General features: G+C 33.7%; 2 protein-coding genes and 1 non-coding gene across 4 annotated transcripts; 1 reads left to right on the top strand and 2 right to left on the bottom strand.

Moving 5' to 3' along the window:
- The first annotated feature begins 6,894 nt into the window (after window positions 1-6,894).
- TRNAK-UUU (transfer RNA lysine (anticodon UUU)) lies at window positions 6,895-6,967 on the top strand. Its single transcript has one exon. It is a non-coding gene; the product is annotated as a tRNA-Lys (tRNA).
- Window positions 6,968-8,657: 1,690 nt separating this feature from the next.
- Window positions 8,658-17,164, bottom strand: LOC146920359 (3-hydroxy-3-methylglutaryl coenzyme A reductase 2-A-like). Its single transcript, XM_085713776.1, has 5 exons — window positions 16,142-17,164; window positions 15,912-16,005; window positions 11,007-11,094; window positions 10,541-10,887; window positions 8,658-9,354 (listed from the first exon to the last, which is right to left on the bottom strand). Exons 1-5 carry the CDS (start codon window positions 17,071-17,073, stop codon window positions 9,112-9,114), a joined length of 1,704 nt encoding a protein of 567 aa, XP_085569902.1. The 5' UTR covers window positions 17,074-17,164; the 3' UTR covers window positions 8,658-9,111.
- Window positions 14,029-15,904, bottom strand: LOC146920360 (uncharacterized). 2 transcript variants are annotated; one of them, XM_085713777.1, is made up of 2 exons: window positions 14,427-15,904; window positions 14,029-14,190 (listed from the first exon to the last, which is right to left on the bottom strand). In XM_085713777.1, the coding sequence occupies exons 1-2, from the start codon at window positions 15,640-15,642 to the stop codon at window positions 14,156-14,158; spliced, it is 1,251 nt and encodes a 416-aa protein (XP_085569903.1). In that variant the 5' UTR covers window positions 15,643-15,904; the 3' UTR covers window positions 14,029-14,155. The 2 variants fall into 2 exon arrangements, with proteins under 2 accessions (XP_085569903.1, XP_085569904.1); XM_085713778.1 differs by having other exon boundaries at window positions 14,029-14,181.
- Window positions 17,165-18,401: the final 1,237 nt, after the last annotated feature.

Raw genomic sequence — 18,401 nt, 5'->3', positions numbered from 1 at the left:
ATTATTCATGTACATGTGATATGCAATAAATTAATAATTATAAATCATGAAGAAAAAGGGGCATTCACGACACGCGGCACTAAAATTTCCAATATAATAAATACAATCTTCAGTTTCTTTGTCATTCTTGTATTTGAAAAAAAAAACAATTAAAGAAATAGTGCGCTATTTCTTATACACTTAATTGAAACGCCTCATTATCAATGTCTTTTGCAATGCTCCATCACATGACTCTTCTTCCTCATAAACGACTTTTTGTGTGTCTCACAATTTCTAATCACTTTGTTTCCCTGTCTAAACTAAAAAACAATAAAAGATATAAAAATAAAAGTTTTATGTAATCTAAATTAAAAATGAAAACGGCAATATATGTTAAGGAGAATGAGAGATTAACATTTTTCAATCACATATAAACCAAAGTCTACCATCAGAAACAATGAAAATTGAAATGATTATTATTCAAATAGGAGTCACATAAAATAATATGAAAATAAGAAAACAAAGAACAATTCAACAAAAAATTTGAGTTTATAGAAGACTTTCAGAAAATTTGTGTTGCATTTTCCAAGTGATGTAAAACTTTTGAGTATCATAAATAATATTTATAGGAAAAATCATCAAGTAATAACAATAATCACTCCCTTGATTTCTTCAAAAAAAAAAATCACTCCCTTGATTTACAGATAAAATAAATGTGAAAAATATCCATTAATTTTCAAAAAGTCACACATTTGAAATTAGAAACAAAATCATATTAAGTTAAGTTGTATAAAAAAAATTAATGGTTCTGAATAAATATAATTAAATTATTTTAATTTGAATTACTTTAATCAAAACGTATTTTTATTACTTACATATATCAATAATTTGATCTCTTTGAAATTAAAATATTTAAATATAAATTATTCAATTAGTATTTTATTTGAATCTTTGAATTTAATTTTAATAATATATTTAAATATAAATTTGTCTTATTTAATAATTAATTAATACTAATTGAAATAAAATACTAATTGTAATAATATTCCACAAATAAATTTATTATTAAATTAATATTAATTAATTTGGAATATCAATGCATCAATTGAGAATTGTTTTATAAAAAAAATAACACCATTAGTGCCAAATGCATTAGAATGTTGAATTAAGTCCATGACGCCACATGTCATAAGGATGCTTTGGGAGGGTTTCGTTTTCATATACACGTTTGAGGAATAAGTCTAAAATGTACAATTTATAGATAGATATGGATATAGATTCTAGGGTAATTTGGTAATATGATCATTACTGAAAATATAAAAAAAATGATAATTATTTCAATATTGTTTAAAAGAATCGTAAGTTTTAACACATTTAAGAAACGGATGAATTTCATGCATTCTTAATGCACAAATTTCATGTTAACGCCTAAAAGAAATGGAGGAATCAAAATAAATGCATTTATTTACTTTTATATTCCTATTTTTAGTGCATTTTTAATGGTTTTTTATTATTTCTTTATTTGTTTCAAAGTCAACAAAGTTAATTATGGTATATTTTTGTGCTTCCAAAGATCTGAATATTTTTAATTTAATAATTTTTTGTGGTAATTTTCTTTGGCTAATGAGGAATTACATGAATATATATTTTTCGTAATATTAAAAATAAATATATGCTATTACTATTTGTTTTTAAGGAATAATATATGCTAGTACTATTTGTAATCCAACAAATTAAAAAACAATTTATTAATATTCTTGTTAATAATATATTAATTAGTACTATTTTCTTTCTTTGCAAAATTCTAATATATTAGTATTATTTTATGAAATCCAATAATTTATAGACGTCATTCATAATGAAAACAATAATATATTACTACTATTATCTTGATAGTTAATTATTATGTTGTTAAAAAAAAATTATGCACAATATTAGGCCTATTCTTTTTTTTTTTTTTGAAGAGATATTAGACCTATTCTAAAAAGTAGTATATAGAATCATGCATATTGGTGCACAAATTTAATTTGAAACTACAATGCCTATTCTGGTTACTATCATAATAATGTTTTTCTCTAAAAAATAATAATCATAATAATGCTATTTTAGGAATATTAATATTGCAATTTATTTATAATATCAAAATCAAAAATATAAATGGTTATAAAAATTAATTTGGGATAGCATTAAATATGAAATGCATGAGAGAAGAGTGCCACATGTTGAGACTTGGAGCAAATGCAAATGCTTGAGGAAGAGTGCCACATGTCAACACCAAAATAAGAGAAAATGAAATAGGTCTCAAATTTATATAATATAGATATAGATTGCAAAACCAAAAAGTTAGAAAAGGGTAGAAGTATAAAATCTCAACCATTCAAATTTTTTATTATTAAATCTAAGGTCAAAAAGCCACCTTTCCCATGGTGGAAAAGGATTCACCTTTCCCATGGTAAATGCCACCGAGAAAGAGAACATACAAAACAAAAGTCATAATTGAATTCATTAACAAAGTGACATTTATTTATGGTGGAAAGTGTGTATAGTGAACTACATAATTTATGGAGGTTGTCCATCTTTGAGTATGAAAAAACCTCAGTTCCATGTAAAATAGAGATAAAAAGCTAAAATGAAACTATAAATATAGAAATATTTTATCTTGCAACCGATTTTGTAAGGATGAGAACATATTGATCTCAACCACTCATCATTTATATCAACACACCGCCTAAATCTTATTGTCAGTCTCATATCTATGTTGCTTGAAGTGGAAGCTCTAAGCCTCATATAATGTATCCATTGGACAATTAAGTCTGGATCAACAAAGGTAATATTCAAGTTAGACTCACATGACGATGGAGTATCTTATTTTTTGGATGATATTTCAGACCTTTTCTTTTTCCCATGATAGTAGATTGTTGTTTGCAACCATGCCGCTTATGGGGGTATTTTTCGAGATCACTTGGGTACTGTTCTTGGGGCATTCTCTTATAACCTGAGCAGCACCTCGATGTTTAATTCGCAACTCTTGGGTTACATTTGGGCTTTGGAACATGTGTCTCATAATGGGTGGAGTAACCAGGGCCGTCTTAAATAATTTGGAGACCCCGTTATAATTTTAGAAGTTGGCCCCTGATAAAAGTCACAACAAAAGCAATTTTTTATAAAAATTACAAATAACATCCAAAATTTTTAAAAAAAAAAACGTCAATTGTATGTTGCGTATTACGGTTATAATGTTTCTATTACTTAAAGTTGCAAGGTTTTTTTTTAATTAAAAGCATCAATTTGATTTGGGTTAAATATATGATGGACTCACCAGAATAAAGAATAAGTTATAAAGAATAAGTTTATGGGGCCAAACAAACTGATGCAATATAGAGAAAAGTAATTGACTAACATAATTATAATAATAAAAAAATTATAAAAAAAGTACCTAGTGGGTGTTGAACCAAAGAGCTAACGGCAAAATGCAGGATGCTATACCACTGGAGTATAGCAGCGCGCCTGTGTATGTTTTAACTTTGCTAGTATATAGCTAATATTTTTGGGGTTTATATTATAAAAAAAATATTATGGGCCCCTAAAATTTTGAGGCCCGGTGGCCTAGCCCAGCCTCGACGGGCTATGGGCCGGCCCTGGGAGTAACATATGGTTGGAAAGTGTTTCAACGAGTGCCTTAATGATTTTTAAGAATGATTCTTTGGTTCCTATTTCCCTTCGAAAATCGGTGACATAATGCTATTTGTCTCGGTGTTCAGATTATATCCTCGCATATATGTCGGAAAGACAATTGTTGTGTTAATAAACTTGCGAATATGGGGCATTCTCTTCAGGCTTAAGTTTGACCGACTGAGTTGCCGCATGATATTCGAGTGGATTTCTTTAGGGATAGATTTGGTCTACCTAACTATAGATTCCCTTAGATGGTTTTCCTTCTGTTTTTATTTGTTGACGGTTTTAGTTTGGTCCCCCTCTTGTATTAATATTTTTTCCTTTTTTAATAAATTTTTATGAGATTGACGGTAGAAGATAGGAGTCTCTTCGAGGTGCCAACCTAATCGAGATGTCAATGATCCTCCTTGATGTTTGTCATTTCTCCTAACTTATTACAAAAAGACAGTAGAAGTTGAATTTCTTTTGAATAAGTGTTGCAAAATCCCATGTTTGTCCTAATGTTGGATTTTTAGCACATTAATTATGTGGTAAAAAATCAGGGGATAGAGGATTATGTGCAGGAGCGGATCCATGTTGGGGCAATGTGGAGCTATAGCTCCACATGCTTTTTCCTTTATATATATATATATATATATATATATATATATATATATATAAAATAAGTAAAACGCAGCAGCAGAATACTGAACTTTTACAGTGTGTTTTAAGCTTGAGTCCCGCAAAGTCATTTGCAGCTTTTGATGTGAACAAGTTATTGAGAATGATTGAGTTTTATCCAAATTATTTTATAGATGTGTGGAAAGTGACGTTACACATTCAACTTAAGAATTATGTTACATATGTTCGATCTAACCCAAAATTTGCTAAGTTGAAAGGGCTTTCAGATCTTTGTGCAAAACATGTAGAAACAAATAAATGCAACACATTTGTTATGGTTTATAAACTTTTGAAGTTGGCTTTGCTCTTGCCGATAGCAACTGCAAGTGTTGAACGTGTTTTTTCAGATATGAAAGTTGTGAAGAGATGTCCGTCTTGTAACTTATATATAGAAAGAGATGTGCTTTTAACAATTAGTAATGATGTCATTTTAGCTCATTTTCAACAAATGAATAGAAGACGATGATGTCATTTTAGCTCATTTTCAACAAATGGATATAAGACAATTTTCATTGTAATGTATTGTATCAAACTGTATTATTTTTTATTTTTAATATAGTTTGCATTATTTTTTGTTTGAAATTTTAGCTCCACATGTACCTAAAGTCTGGATCCGCCCCTGATCATGTGGAAAAGAGAATTGAAAGGTCTATGTTCCAAAAATTCGAACAAGCGTACACTATTTTGCTTATAAACACTTTAGACTCCATTATCTCTATAAGGGTTAAATATGTTTTTGGTCCCTATAAATATACCAACTTTTCGTTTTGGTCCCTCTAAAATTTTCCTTCAACTTTTAGTCCCTATAAAATTTTCAATCACTACTTTTGGTCCCTATTTTTAAATTAATTTTGGTATTTTTTAATAAAATTATGCAGAAATGTGTATACTATTGTAAAAAAAATTCCCAAAAAAAATTAGAATTTTTTAACAAAACATGAATTAAATATGAATTTTTAACCGTAAAAAATGTAAAAATTCATATTAAATTCATGTTATGTTAAAAAATTCTAAACTTTTTTGGGAGATATTCTTATAATATTATGAATTTTTATGCAAATTTTTATTCAAAAATATGAATTCTACATATGATTTTACTTTAAAAGAGGGACCAAAAGTAAAAAAGGAAAATTTTTAAGGGACCAAAAGTTGAAGGAAAATTTTAGAGGGACTAAAATGAAAAGTTGGTATATTTATAGGGACCAAAAACATATTTAACCCTCTCTATAATAAGAGGCTTTTTTTTCTTCGACCAATGAACTTAGGGGCTTGTTTATATTATGGACTATTTTTTTGGTAAGAGAATGCAAAAAGAAAAGGAAAAAAAAAAACAAAAACAAAAAAGAAACAACTATCTAGGGAAGAAGATCCCACTAGCATCTGCTAGTAGGAGGTTGCTGATTTCATCTGGAGGCGTAGCAAAGGACTGGTACGTCTCAAGAGAGCTAGCCCCAACCTTTGCAAGGTAATCTGCACAGGCATTACCTTCCCTTAAAGTATGAACTAATTCCACTTGCCAATCACGAGATAGAAGCTCCTGGATATTATGAAGGATCGCAGCATAGTGATGCTAGTCGTTAACAGGTTCCTTAATCAACTTGATTGTTGTTTTAGAATCGGAATAACACACCAGCTTTGACAAGCCAAAATCCCAAGCCATTCTCAATCCATGGTAAACTGCCAAGAGTTCTGCATGCAGGATATTTGAAAAACCAATGTTTCCCGAAAAGCCACTATACCAAGCACCATCATCATTACGAAGCAAACCCCCAAAACCGGAAACACCTGGATTACCAAGACTGCTCCCATCAACATTTAAAATCATGCCATTCACATTGGACATATTCCACTTTATCGACCTCGTGACAGAATCATGCCGCTGTTTAAGGAAACACTTCGATAACAGTTGGGCATAATTAAAAGTGGTGTGTCGTAAGGTGAAAGAAGACATCAATTCATTCTCAAAACACAACTTATTTCTCCCACGCCACAACCACCAACAAGCAGCCACAAATAGAAAAATAGTGGTGCCAGACGTTCCTTGCCTCAACCAGTCATATAAATTATCCCCTTGGTAGAATAAGTGGTCCATGAAACCAATAGATTTCCAGAAAATGGTTGCGAATTCACAATCTCGCAAACAATGAAGAATTGTTTCAGCATGTTGATTGCACCTAGGGCAGAGATTTGATTGAAGAATTATATTATGGACTATGGAACTTCTTTTTAATTTTTCTATTCTATATATATCCAGATTAAATTTTTTTTTTTTTTGTTTTTGTTGCTAATAGTAGAAATTGTTTACTTTAAATGGTTCATATTACAGCTCGAGGAAATAATACCCCGAGTTTAAGTAGAAAACCTCAATACGTATTCTTTCGTAACCGCTATAAAACTCAACGTGCATAATAATATGACAAAAAGATTGTACTAAAATCATTACTATAATCAATCACCACTATACCTATTATTCACATAACAATAATAATATTAAAATGAATCTTTTTTTTTTAGATGATTTTGTTGACATGTCTCATACGTTGGATATATAAATGATTCAACATAAAATTTCTATATCAAGCCGTCTTAGCTCAGCTGGTAGAGCGCGTGGCTTTTAACCACGTGGTCGTGGGTTCGATTCCCACAGACGGCGTTTTTTTTTCCCCCAAATTATTTTTGATATTTATTTATAGTACTTAATGTTGTTCATTATTTTTGATATTTATTTATAGTACTTAATGTTGTTGTTCATAATGAATGAATTAATGGTGCATTCATAATTTATAATTTAAATCTACTTTTGCTGACCTTAACGTCAATTATGAATTTCTCCATCTCATCACACATCTTAGTTTTCAATGATTCTACGTACTACCAAACATATCATAATCTTTTCTCCATTAATTTTCAATTCACCTTGATTCCTAATACATGTGATAACTTGTACGAAGAAATATTTATGGAGGGATGTAATATTATGCTTCTACCAAAATCTGATATATTTTTCAGTTCTACACTCAACTAAGAGATGGTGTCTCTATCTATACTATAAGAATTACAACATTCAAATCAATATTATAATAGTCACTATTACAAATTATAAGTGTCATTTTATAATGTTAAAATATGGAATTTCACTTTTATATGAAGAAACTTAGGATGACGTTTATTTTGTTTTGAAATCAATGGAGTGTATTCAATTTGACTATTGCATGTGTGTACGTAAATCCCTTCTTTTATACTCCATGTCATATATGGTTCGGATGTGAACCTTCACCAATAATAATCAAATAGTTTAGAAAATATTTGAAGTTCAAAAAGCATGTATTTAACAAAAAGAATTACGGGTTGTATTTAACAAATTCTATTACTAGAGAAGATTGTTAAAACTCATCTTTCTAACAATATATTGCTTCATTTATCATACTACGAGTTTTTAAGGATTTTACCACATTAAGCAAAGAGGAATAGTTAGCTTCAAAGTAATATAGTTACATTTTAAGTCCAATAAAAATATTTATGTTGTTGGAGTACACTACTGGAGATATTCTAAGAGAAGATGAACTTCTAAGATAAATGGCCGTGATGAGATGATAATATAGATGATTGAAGGAACAATCACAAAAGCATTGCAAAACGGTGGCACTCTAATGCAAAAAAATTCAACAATCATTTTGTATTAAATGTGATGTGATTGCAATTTTTTTATTCAACCACCTCCAATAAAAAACTACACCGCTAACTTGTTTTTGTAAAAAAAAAAAAAAAACTCAATTAATTTACTCATTAACTAAAATATATTTGCGGTGAAAATCTAAAATGATCAATTTTAAATTGACTCAAATTTGACATTAAATTGACTCGTCTCGTTTTTATCGAGTTTAAAGTTGGTCTAGTCTAAACAGGATGCGACCAACCCGTTTCGCCATCCCATCTAAAATATCATTCATATAGTTAAGTTATTTATATTACTAATGAATCGTTTTTTTCACTCCTTATATTTTCTTTCCAATTGACACATATTTGAGGCACTTTCGGACAATAAATGTAGGCACTTCTCCTAAGTCCTAATAGTATATTCTCCTAATAGTGTATTGTGCTGTGAGAATCTAAACCTTCTGCTAAATCTCTTCTAGTTGGTATTGATGAATCAATTGATTAATTATGAAAGAAATTTAGGCAATTTCCCTTAGGTATTGTGTTTGTTTTCAAAATATCCCACTAAAATATGTGGTTAGCATTTTAAAATTACAAAGTCACAACTTATAATTCTATCAAAAGTAAAGAAAGAAGTGAAATAAGATGATAAATAGTCAATAATATTACAGAAGAAAGACAAATAATTCTATGAAAAGTATTTAAATTTATTGATCTTTTGGTATGTGTAAATAAAAAATTGACAACTATAAAGAAATAAAGTAATTAACAACTATAAGTAAATGAAATTACAACACAATTACGAATACAGGCAGGATCATAGAGTAAAAGAGTACCACATCTTTTGAGCTTTGGATGGCTTGAGATATAATTACAACACTAATGAATATTTCTTTTCCTTTTATTAAAAAAAAAAAAACGGAATCAAACTAAGTCTTGTTTAATTCCTTCTGTACAACTTCAGAAAGATATGATCCCCTCACATGGACCATACATTAATGAAGTCTAGTTTGCAGGCTTTGTCCCCTTTCCAAAATAATTTATACTCCTAATGAAATTTCTCTTTCTTTTATTCTTGTTCTTGATGATACATGCAAGGTTATTTACTTATTTATCTCACAATTTTGTGGTTTTGTCAGCTCATGAAGTAACTTTAGTGACATCTTTACTAGATCTGTTGTATTTCATGTGGCTCTTTACAAGCTGTCCAGCTGCAATTGCAGACATGAGTGAGAGCTCTCCAGCAAGGACTGAACCGGCTACAATAGTTGCCAATTGCCTAGAATTTGCTCCTGGAGTTTCTTTACTAGCACCCTTAACACCAAGTAAATTCAAACAAGCTGATTGTGATGCAAGCTGTGTGCCCCCTCCAACTGTACCCACCTGCATTATTAAAACATTACATAAATAAATCATACATAGAATAGTTGTGTTCTCATGTCAAATTTATATCAAAATAAAAACCATTACTGCTAGAATAGCACTTGAGGTGGTTGTGAAAATATTCATTAATTTAACACGTACAGTCCTATGAATCTATCACATGTTGGTTCATGTCTTATGTGATTTGAAACCTCTATTGATCACCAATTTAACATATACTAAGGATAATTGAGTTGTTAGTTACTCTTTAATTTATTGATCACCAATTTAACAATCTGAAACTATTCCCTTAATTTGAAGACAGGGGAATATGAAACCTACACGTATGCTGGCTGTAACATGGGACCTAAAACATGCATGTGATGACAAACATGTTCTCTACTGTAATTTGATTAAAAAAAAAGAACGCAAGATTTACAAGAAAACATTGCAGGTAAAGAATCAATTGAGAGATCATAGCCTCTGGGATAAATATTTATGGCACTGAATTCTACTTAGATTGTCCTGCAGATACACAGACATGATATCATCTCCCTACCTAGAAAGGTATATACTGCTGGTATAGGACCATACACCGAATCCTTATCACGTGACTCACCAATCATATAGCCGACTACATAATTTTGCTTTGCCTCGGTTCAATATGTTGGTGATTAACTCTTTTATGTTTGTAAACATCTTACAACTGGGTCATTTTGGTCCCGCTCGAATGACCGTTGATCAGAATGATCCCTTTTTTAGTTTAGAAAATTAAAATAATTTACTTGTTATTGATGTTTTATTACATTGGGTTGGACCACGGTATCTGTGGTCCAACAAAACTATTGATTAAACTGAATTTTTTTCTTGTTTAAAGTTTGACCTTTGGCAACCCTAATAGTATATTATTTAGCCTAAATTTGGTTTGGTATTTACATCCCTTCAATTCAACGCACATTTTCCTCCTTCAACGTGGTTTCTCTCTTTATATCTTGTTTGGTCATTAACGTGATTCTCCGTCTTTTTATTATATTAACTACTAATTTTTTTTTTAAAGGGAACTACTAAAAAAGTAGTCACTCCAAAAGACCGTCTTTTTATTATATTAACTACTAAAAAATTAGCCACTACAAAAGATTCTTGAACATTATATTAGAAATAGTTAATAGATCAGCCAAAAAACGAAGACTAAAACAATTAGTTATACCTCAATGGAAGGCATAGTAACAGAGATGTGAAGGTCTTTGCCATCATTCACAGCTTCCATCATGGTCATACATTGAGAACTCTCAACATTCTGAGCAGGATCTTGACCTGTAGCCAAGTAAATAGCAGAAACAATATTACTAGCATGTGCATTGAATCCACCAAGAGCACCAGCCATGGCTGAACCAGTAAGATTTTTTAACATGTTAAGCTCAATCAAAGACTCCACACTAGTCTTCAACACTTTCTTCACCACCTCTTCCTTAATTACAGCCTCACACACCACTGATTTTCCTCTCCCTTCAATCCAATTCACCGCCGCAGCTTTCTTGTCCGAACAAAAGTTTCCTATTATTACCAAAACATGTTACATCACAATTTTAGCTATAACTTTGACCATTCCAAAAAATACTAAACACAAATACAAATAATCAAAACAAGAGTTATTTATATGATGTAATATTTACCTGATATACCAATAACATCCATATCGGGAAAATCACTTTGAAGAAAATCAAGTACGTTTTGTACACCTTTAGATACCATGTTCATTCCTGTAAGAATTATACTCCCCGTCTATTCTCATTGATTTGGCAAACATATATACAACAATACATTAACTCCAATTAAGGTGGGAGTTATTGTACAATTAACTATAATTATTTACACAATGATGAATAGTTATTGTACAATTAACTATAATTATTTACACAATGATGAATAATAAATGTGATCAACTCTTGCTGTATTCTAACACACCCCCGCAGTCGAAGCGGGAGGCCGCCGTATGCTGAGACTGTCTCTGAAATCTTCAAATAGTATGCGCGGAAGACCTTTCGTGAAGATGTCGGCAATTTGATAACGAGATGGAACATGAAGAACACGGACTTGTCCACGGGAAACTTTTTCACGAACAAAGTGAATGTCCATTTCAATATGCTTAGTGCGTTGATGTTGAACAGGATTACCAGAGAGGTATATTGCACTAATATTATCACAATGCACTAAGGTAGCTTTAGGAATTGGGCAATGGAGTTCCAAGAGAAGGTTCCGGATCCAACAAGATTCAGAGACAACATTGGCAACCCCTCTATATTCGGCTTCAGCACTTGATCGAGATAGAGTTGGTTGACGCTTAGATGACCATGATATCAAGTTGTCACCAAGGAAGATGCAATATCCAGAGGTGGAACGTCGAGTATCGGGGCACCCACCCCAATCGGCGTCTGTGTAGGAGATGAGACCAGAAACAGAAGATTTATATAGATGTAGGCCATGGTCAAGAGTACCTTGAAGATATCGCAGAATGCGTTTGAGAGCATTCATATGTTCATCCTTTGGGTCATGCATGTGCAAGCACACCTGTTGTACAGCATATGATATATCTGGTCTCGTGAATGTGAGATATTGTAATGCACCTGCTAATCTCCTATAGTGTGTAGGATCTTTGTATGGAGAACCTGATGAGGTACTTAGCTTAGATTTGGTATCCACTGGCGTAGCTGTTGGTTTGCATGAGGTCATACCTGCTCGTTCAATTATCTCAGACGCATATTTTCTTTGACTAAGAAATAAGCCACCTGCATGATGTGTAACTGCAAGGCCTAAAAAATAACTTAGAGTGCCCAAATCTTTCATAGCAAATTCGGAGGCAAGAAGTGACATAATAGACTGACGAAGAGCATCAGATGATGCAGTAAGAATGATGTCGTCAACATAGAGTAAAATATATGCCATGTCATTATCTTTCCTATAAATAAATAGAGAATGGTCAGATTTGCTATGGGAAAAACCGATGGTGAGTGCAAAATCAGCAAACCGTTGGTACCAAGCACGAGGGGCCTGTTTAAGGCCATAAAGAGATTTCTTCAATAAACAAACATAATCTGGATGGATTGGGTCTCGAAAACCCATCGGCTGATGCATGTATACGGTTTCTTGAAGTTCACCGTGAAGAAATGCATTTTTAACATCTAGCTGATGAATGGACCACGACTTTGATAGAGCTATAGTAAGTACTATACGAATAGTCGTTGGTTTCACAACTGGGCTGAATGTTTCATCACAATCTAATCCAACCTGTTGAGATCTTCCATCACCTACAAGTCGAGCTTTGTACCTCTCAAATGACCCATCTGATTTCTTTTTGTGACGAAATATCCACATAGAGCGAATAACATTAACATTTTGTGGACGTGGTACCAATTCCCATGTCTTATTTTTAATAAGAGCATCAAATTCGTCTAACATGGCAGCTTTCCAATTCGGGTCGGACAAGGCTGCCTTAGGGTTGTGGGGAAGTGGTGATGGTGTAATTGAGGTGGTCAAGTTGAATTGAGTTTTAGGTTTATGAATTCCATGCATACTGCGGGTTGCCATGGTTCGGGTTGGTTCTTGATGGATTTGTTGTGGAGTATGCATAGGAGATGTGAGTTCAGTTGAGACGAGTGGATGAGGTAATGGGTTAATAAGTATAGGGGAAGACGGTATTATGCTTTGGTTTGTCACATTAATGGGTGAGGCCTGTGTTATGGCAGGTTGTGGTGATTCAGTTGTAGGTGGTTCCGGTTCATCTTGTTTTGAATCATTTTGGAGGTGGTAGTGTAGAATTGGATGAAGGCCGTCATTTAAGAATTCATAGGTGTGAGTGGAGGGAGTATGTATTTTGGCAAATGGGAATTGGGTCTCATCAAATATGACATGTCTAGAAATTATTATTTTCTTGCTAGACAAATCGTAGCATTTGTAACCACGGTGATTTTGTGGATAACCTAAGAAGGCACATGGGGTGGAGCGGGCTTGTAGTTTATTGATGGTGGTAGAGGGAAAGAGAGGATAGCACAAACACCCAAACACACGTAAATGTGTATACGAGGGATCCTTATGATATAAGTATTGAGTGGGGGAGTGATGTGAGAGAATCTTGCTGGGTAGAATGTTTTGAAGGTATGTGGTGATTTGTAGAGCATGGTGCCAAAATGATGGTGGCATAGATGAATGTGCAAGGCTAGTACGGATGAAATTATTAATTGCTCGTATTTTACGTTCAGCTTTTCCATTTTGTGGTGAAGTGTGTGGACAAGAAAAACGAAATACCATGCCATTTTTGTGACAAAATTGTGTAAAGTACTCGTTATTAAATTCTCGTCCATTATCACATTGAAAACATTTGATTGTAGTTCCAAATTGGGTTTTAATGAATGCATGAAATGAGGAAAAAATGGAAGGGACTTGTGACTTTCTTCCAATGGGAAATGTCCACACAAAATTGGTGTAATCATCTAAGAAAAAAAGGTAATATTTATGACCTGCTGAACTTAAAATTGGCGATGTCCACAAATCACTATGGATTATATCAAAAGGCTTGGAAGTATTAGAATTTGAAATAGAAAAAGGTAATTTAACATGTTTCCCATAAATGCAAGATTGACAAATAGAAGAACTAGAGATTTGTTTACACTCAATAAACTTATTTTTGCTAAGAAAACTTAAAACATTGGATCCAGGGTGTCCCAAACGGTTGTGCCATAAGGTAGAAGAGAGAGCTGCAAAGGTTGCTGGAGAGGTGGATTGATTTCTTGTGGTTGTGGTGAGAGGATATAGATCCCCTGTGCTATCACATCTCATTAGTGGCATCCCCGTCTGTATATCCTTCACAGAAAAACCAAAAGGATCAAACTCAATGGTAACATTATTATCAATTGTGAAACGACGCACAGATATTAAGTTTTTAATGAGTTTAGGGGCATGAAGGACATTGTTTAATGATAGGGGTGGATAAGGTGGGGAAAGATGTGTTTGTCCATAACCACGAATTGGAATTTCCTGTCCACTGCCAACAACGATATTTTTATTAATGCTCAAATTAGAATAAGTTGAGAGAGTACCTTGAGATGCAGTCATGTGTGCTGTTGCACCAGTGTCCATGTACCAATTTTCATCAGGAACATTCATGGACAGATTTTGCATTGCCGCATCAATGTCTGTAGGTGCATAATTTGAAGGAGTTGGTCCATGAGCACTGTAAGCCTGTGGTGGACGAGTTCCTGCAGCCACGGGAGAACGATTTGATGGTGGACGAACCCAATTGGATGTGGGGTAAGGACATGGTGGAGCTGCCCATGGTTGTTGTCCCCACGGTCCCCATTGTGGGTATGATGGCCACTGTTGTTGCTGCCATGGACGTGGATTGTATTGTTGTCCACTGTTTTGATTGTTGTTACTGCGACCTCGTCCTCTACCGCCACCATTTCTACCACGATTGTTGTTTTTGTTCTGACCGCGTTTTTGACCAAAATTATTACGGTGTGCTGGATTTCTGGAACCTTGGGTAACACCACGACTGTGACCAGAGGTGTCATCATTCGATTGATTTGTGGTGAGGAGAGCGGTGCCTGCGGCATTGGCTGTGGCAGCAGCTTGCTTTGCCTTGCGGGTTTCTTCGAGGATCAACCTCGATCGTGCCTCATGAAATAGCGGCAAAGGATTACTTTGTTGAATAAAAATAGCAACACCATCGTAGTTCTCATTTAGACCCGCAATTAACTGGAGAACTAACCTTTGGTTCGAAACCGGTGAACCAACGTTTGACAGTTGGTCAGCAATCATCTTGAGTTCTTGGCAGTATGCCGAGATGTTGGGAAAGTCATCCAAATGGACGCGTGTGAATTGGTTTTCCAGGTGGACGGCACGAGAAGCTTTGTTGTCCTGGAAAATGTTTTCCAATCGCTCCCATGTTTGCTGTGCGGTTGAACCCGGTGACATGATGGTGTGAAGGAGGTCAATGGAGATCGTTCCGTAAATCCATTGGCGAACGATTGCATCCAGGCGTGACCACTGTTCTTTGTCACTCTTGGCAGATTTTTCCTTTTCTGTAACGGATCCTTCTTTGTTACCGGCCGTTGCTTTATCTTTTTCATTTGAGGATTCTGTTTCTGGTGTGGTTGGGATTATGTGATCAATGACTTGGTAGACTGTGCAATGAGTTTTGAACAATTCTACCCATGTGGAGTAGTGATTGGTTTCCATTTCTAGAGTGATGGGAATGAAGTTTTTGATATTGTTCACGGCAAGGGCGGGGTGAAAGTTTTTGTTGTCTGCCATTGATGAAAATGAAAGAGAGTTGCGGCGGGTTTGTGTTTTAGGATCAGACTCGTGATACCATGTAAGAATTATACTCCCCGTCTATTCTCATTGATTTGGCAAACATATATACAACAATACATTAACTCCAATTAAGGTGGGAGTTATTGTACAATTAACTATAATTATTTACACAATGATGAATAGTTATTGTACAATTAACTATAATTATTTACACAATGATGAATAATAAATGTGATCAACTCTTGCTGTATAATTCTTACAATTCCCATTGCATCACCGGTTGAACATGTAAATCTAATGTATAAATTCTTTCCTGCCATTGTAGCTTTAATACTCTGTAATCTCGCAAATCTACTCGACCTAAAATCCCAAATAAAATCAATCAAATGAATAAAAATCTATGAAGCATTAACAAAGACGTGAGAGTATGACACCAGTAATAATTTAAAAAATAACGTTGATACCAGTAATAATTTGAAAATAAGTAGAAACTTACTTGTTGAAAGTGTGAGAGAGGGAATCAAAATTTTGAGGATCTTCTAAAAAGAACTTTAACTGAGAAGCTCTTTTGGCGGAGTTGAATCTTACAACGGGGGCTCTGGTCATACCGTCACGGAGGACAATAGCGGAAGCACCACCGGAAACATAAATAGCTTTACAACCTCTATTAGTACTTGCAACCAAACAACCTTCCGTCGTTGCCATCGGCACCGTGTACTCCTTCCCGTCGAGCAACAAAGGTCCGGCAACTCCCACCGGAATCTGAATAAATCCTATCGGCATCTCACAACACTGTCCTAATATCGAATCATAATCAAAACCTTCCATTGGTAAACCTGAGAGTGACTTTCCGGTAACTGTCTCCACCGCTTGGTTACGTATCGCCGCCGCACGTTTACAATCTCCGAGTTTTGATTCAAGCGAGTACGACGGAATTGTACCCGTTACCACCGCACGGACAACCTCATCATCTTCCATGGAAAGTAGCACCGGTGTCGGAACCGTCGCCGGAGCAACTTTTTCAACGGGGATTTTAGGAGGTAGCTTCTGTGCGACTCCGGCGAGGCATGAACCGGAGTTTTTTGCAATGTCGGATTCATCTTCTTCATCGTACTGAACAGCACGAGAAGCCGCGAAAGGATGAAGAATGAAGCCAATGCCGAAGAAAGCCATAAGGTAGATAAAGGAAGCGATGAGGGAAACAACTCCGGCAATCTCAGAGATTGTGAGAACATGAAGAGGTGTGGAGGTTCGGATCTTCTCACGCCACCGGTGAAGAAGAAAATACGCGACGGAGAAAAAAAGACCGAAGAAAACCGCGTTTGTTAAGTAGAGTGAAGATTGTGACTGTGAATCAAGCTTTTGGTTCTTCGTTTTTGAATATTTTTCAGAGTTGACGGCGTTGACAGTTCTCCGGTGAACGTCCATTTCTCTCCGGTGAAATGTAAAAATAGAAAATGGAGAGAAAGAAAAAGGAAGGAAAGAAAGAAAGGACGGAGTGGAAAAAGGGTTGAAAGTTGAAAAATGAAAATGAATGGGAAGATTTAGAAGTTATTTATAGAGTGAAGGAGGGAAATGCGAATGACCATGTTGTACACGAGTACAGCGTGTCGTTTAATACTTCACTATACTGGTTAGACAATTTTACTTAGACAAACTTGTTAGAAATTTCAACTTGTTAATCTCTTTTTACTACCTCTTTTATGCCTTATGCCTTCTATTTTCATTTTACCAACTATCCCGTTATCTTACTCTATTTGAATATGTCCGTTTTGTGTGAAACAAATAAATATGTCCGTTTTGTCAAAAAAATATAAATAAATATCATCTTTTTTCAAAACCCAATCTATCTTCTTTTTTTTAGTATAATTTATTTTGTTTTTGAACTAACCGAAGTTTCATAGCTTGATCGTAAAATGAGCCAAAATAGAAAAATAGCTAGATGATATTGATAATGAACTCGTGAACAACGAGGGAATATTGTAATGTTACATAAAATATTTTTTGCAGCACATAGTAGTACCTCAAATAAATAAATGCTAGCTAACATTACATCATCACTAGAAGCCTTGAGTTGACCAAACAAACATATTTATCATCTGCCACAAAACTAAAGTTTTTTGTTCAAAAGAAATTAAAGTTTTATGCATCAACAAGTACGTGATGCAAAAAAAAAAAAAAAGTGTTTAATTTAATCAATATACGCAAATTGATTTACATTAATATCAAATGAAAATAAAACTTTTTTTCGATACAAAATCGACCTTTCATATCATACAATTAATTTCAAAATTAGATTACACATATAGTGTAGGAGGTTTTTTAATTAATATTTTGTGGCAAAAAAATACATATAGTGTGGTAAAACTATCAATTTTTATTTAATATTTTTTAGGAGCATGATTTTCTTTTTGATAAAGTAGGAGAATTTTTATTTAATGTTAATTGTAAAACAAAATGCACTCACGGTGCATGTCCTTCAATAATTTTGTAATATGTAGTACTGAACTTGGGGGTGCCTCCTGTTAGCGACTAACGTTTAAAATGATGAAGTTGTGTGTGTGTGTGTGAGAGAATAGCAAGGGCTAGGCATGCATGTGTTGATCTATATTTAAATATTTGTAACTAGGCAGTATATTAGTGTGTGTTTTTCTTCTTTCTAAATTGTACAACTCATTGCAACCATTTTAAAATAAATAAAATCATGCACCAGATTTTTTTGTTTTATCATACACGTCGCAAATGAGTGAATGACT

The sequence above is a fragment of the Medicago sativa genome, chromosome 5 (genome assembly GCF_051527215.1).
Source record: "Medicago sativa cultivar Bolivia chromosome 5, Bolivia_mono, whole genome shotgun sequence".
Classification (NCBI taxonomy): Eukaryota; Viridiplantae; Streptophyta; class Magnoliopsida; order Fabales; family Fabaceae; genus Medicago; species Medicago sativa.
Note: the sequence above shows the minus strand (reverse complement) of the source record. Positions and strands in the feature narration are given on the sequence as shown.

Excerpts from the sequence above, each read along its gene's own strand:
- LOC146920360 (XM_085713777.1), bottom strand. The coding sequence starts at position 15,642 with ATGGCAGACAACAAAAACTTTCACCCCGCCCTTGCCGTGAACAATATC. Across the intron at positions 14,191-14,426 it reads ACACATGACTGCATCTCAAG|GATATACAGACGGGGATGCC; the intron begins GTACTCTCTCAA and ends TTTTCTGTGAAG.
- LOC146920359 (XM_085713776.1), bottom strand. The coding sequence starts at position 17,073 with ATGGACGTTCACCGGAGAACTGTCAACGCCGTCAACTCTGAAAAATAT. Across the intron at positions 16,006-16,141 it reads CTCTCTCACACTTTCAACAA|GTCGAGTAGATTTGCGAGAT; the intron begins GTAAGTTTCTAC and ends TTGGGATTTTAG. Across the intron at positions 11,095-15,911 it reads GTTCAACCGGTGATGCAATG|GGAATGAACATGGTATCTAA; the intron begins GGAATTGTAAGA and ends ATAATTCTTACA.